Source organism: Athalia rosae, chromosome 4 (genome assembly GCF_917208135.1).
Source record: "Athalia rosae chromosome 4, iyAthRosa1.1, whole genome shotgun sequence".
In the NCBI taxonomy this organism is placed as follows: domain Eukaryota; kingdom Metazoa; phylum Arthropoda; class Insecta; order Hymenoptera; family Athaliidae; genus Athalia; species Athalia rosae.
Window position 1 is genome coordinate 4,518,423 of NC_064029.1, and position 6,633 is coordinate 4,525,055.

At 40.9% G+C, this 6,633-nt stretch overlaps 1 protein-coding gene across 1 annotated transcript; it reads left to right on the top strand.

The window, feature by feature from the left end:
* Positions 1 to 66: 66 nt before the first annotated feature.
* On the top strand, positions 67 to 5,586 carry LOC105688919 (apyrase-like). Its single transcript, XM_012405564.4, has 11 exons — positions 67 to 206; positions 1,025 to 1,186; positions 2,541 to 2,766; positions 3,438 to 3,635; positions 3,730 to 3,931; positions 3,991 to 4,099; positions 4,196 to 4,290; positions 4,445 to 4,599; positions 4,693 to 4,878; positions 4,966 to 5,105; positions 5,182 to 5,586. Exons 2-11 carry the CDS (start codon positions 1,029 to 1,031, stop codon positions 5,420 to 5,422), a joined length of 1,710 nt encoding a protein of 569 aa, XP_012260987.2. The 5' UTR covers positions 67 to 206; positions 1,025 to 1,028; the 3' UTR covers positions 5,423 to 5,586.
* Positions 5,587 to 6,633: the final 1,047 nt, after the last annotated feature.

Genomic DNA, 6,633 nt, shown 5'->3' on the forward strand with positions numbered 1-6,633 from the left:
ATTCTCATCAACAGAAATAAGATAGATAATTGGCTGATTCGTGAGGACGATAAAGATAACAGTCGGTGGCGATTGATACGAAGTCGAGTTTGCGCTGGTGTGAAATTGTTATAAAATGATACCACTTTATCGTTAGTCGGAGGAAGTTTCAACTACAGTTCAAACTTCTAGTGTCGTCTTTAGAATCGTCTATTGAGCACTGCTGGGTGAGTTTTAGTTCTAAACTAGAATTGGAATAGTGTGATCTAACGAATGAGTTATTTCGAAAATTGAATCGACTTCAACTCGATCGGCAAAAATTTGATTCAAGATTTCGATGTTACGCAAAACCCCTCGAAGATCTGAACCGTATCTTGTTCGATCAATGAACGAAGATAACGAAATTGATTGTCCCCCTCTGTAACGATGTTAATGGATTCTAATTATCGTGAAAATCATGAAAAAAACGCTAAAAAAAAAAAAAAAAAAATATAGAAAACGCCCCAACTTCCTTCCATCGATTTAACTTCAAGCTGTCAGACTCTCGATTGTATCCTACGTACCCATTTACCAATTTTTATTCGGGGAAATACAGCAATCAAATTGTACACCGACAAATATGATTGATCGATAACAAATTGTACGTAAAGTCGTAACTCCCCCACCGCTCGGGTTGGAATTATTATTTTTTTTTTTTTTCAAATTACGCCGAATGGCAGAAAAACACGCAGGTGTTACGCAACTTGAAATTAACCGCATGAATTTTCCAAGTCTTTTTTTTTCCCGGAGTGAAATTCTTCTTGAACCGTACTATGCACTTAACAATGTCATGTTCAAATTGTTGCATCGAATCTCCAACCGCAATAAATGATACCTGTATTCTCTTCAATCAGAAAAAACTACGTTCGCAAATAATTAACAAATTGGTTATTTTAATTGTGAATTTTTCCCTGAAAATATCGGAAATTTAGTGTCGATGTAAGTGAAAAGCGGTTTTCGATTGATTAGTTGACTGGTTCATTAATCACTTTGAATTATATACCAGCAAGATGGTCCGCAGTGGTGGAATCTGGTTCATAACTTTGACGGCATTCTTGACGGTTGTTATCTCGTCATCTGCTGAAGCGGCTGATGCTGGACCAATCGATGTCGATTCAAACAACTTATTTGAATTATCTGTTGTCCATTTGAACGATTTCCACGCCAGGTATGAGAGAATTAGTGCTCCTTATACGATCTCCCAATCTCAGAAGACGTACCGAGAATAGGAAAATTGAAAAAAAAATTCTTTCAGATTAATGCGACAATCATTAAATCAAGATCATCGTATTCTATATTCTCAAGATTGTACTAAAATCGGCTAGCGGTGTGATAATCATTCAAACAGAGTATTAAATCCCGCTTTGAATATTTGAACACTTGAGTAACAACCAAACCTTGACACAGCTGATAAAACAAGCGTGCGCACGAACGCGTTAGATCTCATGAGAAAAGAAGCAAATATTTTTCCCGTCAAGCTTAAAATAACATAATTGCACCATCCGTATTTTGACGCTGCCTATTATTGATGGAGATTCGCGGTGCGATGAACCCCATGAAAATCTATAAATTTTTTACTGCTCGTCATTAACTTGCATCATCGAATTTTCTTTAGAACAATATTCATAACGTTGGTTTGTTATGTTGTTAAAATTTACAAGTAGAATTTGTCTTCAGGTAGCATCAGATATTCGATACCGGCCGTCGTTGCAGTGTCGACCGATACCGAGCGCGGATTAATCATAGATCATATCCAAGTGTCATCACCTGCTACAGTGGATCAGTAATGACCCTACTGAAGACAAGTGTACGTTGGGACGGCGGCGTTGATGTATCTTCAGAATTGATTTTCACCAGCGAGAAAACCGACCGAATCCGGCCCTCTGTTGAAGGAATTGTAAAAGAATAGGTGACTCTGGTCGATGGTAGCCAAGGTCGATATCTCGCGCGCACGTGCTCTGCCCGGGAACGGCGAGAGATATTCGAATGCTCGGTTTTACGACGCGCGACGGAAGAAAAAAGCGGTATTATAAATAGATAAGAACCCAGGGACGTAGGGTGTTCGGATCGGAACCCGTAAGCGATTGTTAATAAGCCGTGATGTCTTGTTACTATCTTCGTTAAACTGCGTGGTTTTTTAATTTGAAAAACTCGCTCGGATATTTCAGATTCACTAAAGATTACCCCGTCGTGCACATCGTCCGGTTATAAGTAAGCGATAAGCAGCAGGCGAACGTGACGATGCCGAGTGAGCATTCGTTGCCATTGAATCATTTGCGAAGATTAAGTGCAACGATGTTTTAGACCAACTTATAGCCGCTTCGGATATCGCGATCGGCCTCTGAAAATAAACGAGATCACCTCGTAAAGTTTATTTGTTGCAAATGAGCGTCGCAAATCCAAATTATTCATTCGGTCGGCTCTTCTCGAGCCGTACAACGATTCAGCTCACATGTCTTCTGATTGGGAGTAATCAAATTTTCACCGTTGATAATTATAAAAGACACTGACATTCGGAACAGGTTTACCCCGACCAGCCCATCTTCTGGAACATGTTACGACGAGGACGGATCGACTTGCGTGGGCGGTTTTGCGAGACTTTACACCGCTACGAAACGGCTAGTGAACGAAAGACCAAACGCAATATTTCTCAACGCAGGTGACAACTTTCAAGGCACTCTCTGGTACACTTTGTACGGTTGGAACGTGACGGGAACTTTTATGAACATGCTTCCCCACGATGCGATGGTACGATCAGCGAAATATCGTGAAAATACGTAAAATAATGCATTTTCCAAAAACTTTCATTCCTACACAGATCGACGAGATCAAATTATTTTTGTCCTTAGCTGCAATATCATTTAAGTAGCACCAAAAAGAAAAAAAGAAATAATCTCAAAACAGCCCAATCAATTGTGTCGCTTGTGTTTTTTTAGAAATTTTTTGTTACCAATCGAGATAAATTCGTGTAAATTTTATCGTGAAATTTAATTCGAGAAAATGTAATTTATATCGTTTCAATATAAATGATAATCGAGTCAGGCTCATTAGGTACAAGATGTCGTTAAATATATTCGTCTAAGAGATATCTTATCACTGCAATAATGATACGCATCAGACACCGTTCTAGGGTAATAGTAATCGACATCTAATTGTCTGTAGAAAGCCAACCTGATAATATTTGAGTCAAAGAAAAAGTAAAAATTCAATTTAGATTGTATTACCTATATATAAATGACGATCAAGTCACGCTCAACACACGATGTCGTAAAATACATATATTCGTCGAGGAGATATCATCTTATCACAGCAACGATACGCATCATCAGACACTGTTCTCGTGTAGTTTTAATCGACCTTCAATCGTTACTTTTCAGCGAATTTGACGACATTTGAATGAAAGGAAATAAAAATTTCAGACACTCGGTAATCACGAATTCGACAACGGAATCGCCGGTGTCGTTCCGTTCATGAAAATGATGAATACCACTATCGTCGTTGCAAACGTCGACGATAGCGAGGAACCGGATTTCCAAGGATTGTATCAAAAGAGCACAATTATCGAGAGGAATGGTACCCGCATCGGAGTGATCGGCGTTATGCTCTCGACGACGAACGTGAGTTTCCAAAATTTTACGAAGTTATTTTATTCGAGACGTTGATCGACCGATGAAAAATCTTACCGATCTCTAACTATTTCCGACTCTCAAGACCTTATCGAGTACGGAAAAACTGAAGTTTCTCGACGAAGTTGAATCGGTTAACGCCGAAGCGGAAGTACTGAAAGCTCAGGGAATCGGTATAATCATCGTCCTGAGTCATTCGGGCTTAGACGTGGACAGAATCTTGGCTGCCAACTGCCCGAATGTTGACCTCATAGTTGGAGGACATACGCACAGTTTTCTTTACAGCGGTATGGTATCGCTAGGAGACGATTATTTCTGCCATCCTAAAATCTAACCGATATTTCAGGCACCCCGCCAGACATCGAGGATGTGCCGGAAGACGTTTACCCCGTTGTGGTGAATCAGGCAAATACTACAAGGACCGTACTCGTCGTCCAAGCTTACGCTTATACGAAGTAAAAATCAATCGTCCGCTCCCTCATCGAATCGATTCGTTGTCAAAGATTTAAAGTCGAATTTGTTTAAAAAAAACTATTCGACATTTTTTCCAGGTACCTGGGGAACATCAGTTTATGGTTTGACGCAGACGGTGAGATTGTCTCGTGGCAGGGTAGTCCGATCCTCCTCGATTCTTCCTGGGAAGAAGGTGAGCCTCGCCATATTTTATTCGTTCTTTCGAATCACCCGCGTTTCTTCATTAATTAAAGTGTGGCAGTCCTTCGCATTATACTTGCTAATTACTTGAAAGGAATAAAAAGAGGGAAAAACCATACAGTCCTTGTGATTTCGATCGATTCCAGATCCCGATGTGCTCGCTGCTTTGGCACCGTGGCGGGCGGAAATTGACGCGCAGGGTAACAGACCGGTTGGATCAACGAAAGTAATCCTTCAAAATAATTGTAGGCTCGGAGAGTGTAATTTCGGAAATTTGATCACAGACGCGATGGTAGACACGGTGAGCAGAGCGATTGAATAATGTGAAAATTTTTCGATCCTCGAGAAATTTGTATCTATCGTGCTCTTTATTCTGTGAAAATTATTTATACAGTACGTCGATTTGGCCGAGAACAGCACATACTGGACTTACGCGGCGTTGGCTTGCATAAACGCGGGCGGTATCCGTGGCGGTATAGAAAGTAAAAACGGCGTAATAACTTACAACGATCTGGCTATAACCCAGCCCTTCAACAACACTTGGGATGTGATCGAACTTCAAGGATCCGACTTGATCGCGGTAATTTCGAAAATACTTGAACACAGATTATCAATGACGGCGTATACACTCCCTCGCTAATTACTCAACTCGTCGATATATTAACAGGTATTGGAGACGAGCGTTGCCGACAGTTTTAACGAAGATTCCTTCGTTGGCACGGGCGGTTTTTTGCTGTGGTCCGGTTTGAAAGCAACGTTCAATTTATCCAACAGTCAAAACTCCAGATTGACCGATCTGAAAATCAGGTCAGTCCCGGAGGAAACTCGATGACTCGCGCGAGTTTTTATCCCATAAAAATTCAGATAAAATTTTGATCCTCAGGTGTCGTGCCTGCCAAGTGCCGACCTACGAGGATGTGGACCCCGATGAATGGTACCGGATCGTCCTGGTTTCTTATTTAACCACAGGAGGTGACGGCCACACAATATTGAGCACCAAACATCGCAACCGTCGAGTAGGAACGCTCGATGTCGATAACCTGATCAAATATTTGAAAAAGATAAGTCCGATCATGACCGGCGTCGAGGGGCGTCTAACCCTTGAAGGAAAATGGAGCGGTTAGAGAAAAAAAAAAAAATCAATCAAGTGTATTCTACGTCGTGCGATGTGGGCTTCCTCGGATGAATCGTCGATGACCGTGCGATACGAAAATTGTAAATTAATAACAATACGACACATACGAAAAATACCATTATTGTAGTATCGATAAATCGATTTCGCATCAAATAATTCCTAGTTTTTCCTACGTTGTTTCAAAGCGAATTTGAAAACGCCAAAGAAATTTGCAGATCAGCATTATTCCTGACAACCGGGCGTGGCTACGAACATGATGTATCCACGTACATGCAGTTCGCCGTAATCAATAAAACGTATGTGCCTTGTAATACCTCCTTGAGCACGGCATCCCAACATTCACTTCAGATTCCTGGCTGCTGGATGCCCTTTGTTGCGAGCTCTCTTCTTATGTACTAGTCGGCGAGCTTCGAGTTTTCGTTTCGACGATGTTACTCCCTGGCTGTAGCTTATGCAAAAAAGTTTGAAATTGATTAACTGTATTAATCCGTACATTGTCAACATTTTCATGGCGATGATTGTGGAGTTTGTTGAAGATTTAGGCAGCAGAATGAGGTGAATTTTGTAGCTGCGTGGAACGACGAAGCGAGGAAGAAAGGAATTTTCGCTGCAATTTTCGACCGAATACCGCAAATCCGAAGATTCTATTTTTCAAAAATGGAATGTGTTTTATTTTGACATTCAAAGAGTGGATTATAGCGTCTACCGAGCATTATCCGTTTCATTGTTGCGCCGTTAAAGAGCCACAATGACGTACACTTGTGCCAACATCCGGACAAATAGACGAAAAATGACATCGAAGTTCCTTTTGCTATCCGGGAGTTTTTCAGTCTCCTCAACTTCTGGAAACTACAATAAAGTTAAATGGAATTTAAAAGCGGAGGAATTCCCGTGAAAGCGTAAGCCTTGGAAACGCAAACAGCAGACTCTTATAGGGTACGGCTGAAAAATCGATCGCTGAAAGAAAAATTCTCCACATCCACAATTCGGCACAACCGAACGATGAGACCGATGAACGAACAAACGAAATTGCGCCATGCGTAAGACTTTTCAAAAGATAACACGAATTTTCGTATATTATTTCACGTGAAGTAGAACATCAAATTGTATCAAATAACCACCCCAAGAATTTCATAATTTTTTAAGATTTCCGATCGTCGGAGAAACAAGAAACTGCATCGCCTCAATCGAACGACGAAA

Coding starts and splice junctions, on each gene's coding strand:
- LOC105688919 (XM_012405564.4), top strand. CDS start 1,029: ATGGTCCGCAGTGGTGGAATCTGGTTCATAACTTTGACGGCATTCTTG. Junction 4,291..4,444: donor CGATTCTTCCTGGGAAGAAG/GTGAGCCTCGCC, acceptor GATCGATTCCAG/ATCCCGATGTGCTCGCTGCT. Junction 4,600..4,692: donor CAGACGCGATGGTAGACACG/GTGAGCAGAGCG, acceptor TTATTTATACAG/TACGTCGATTTGGCCGAGAA.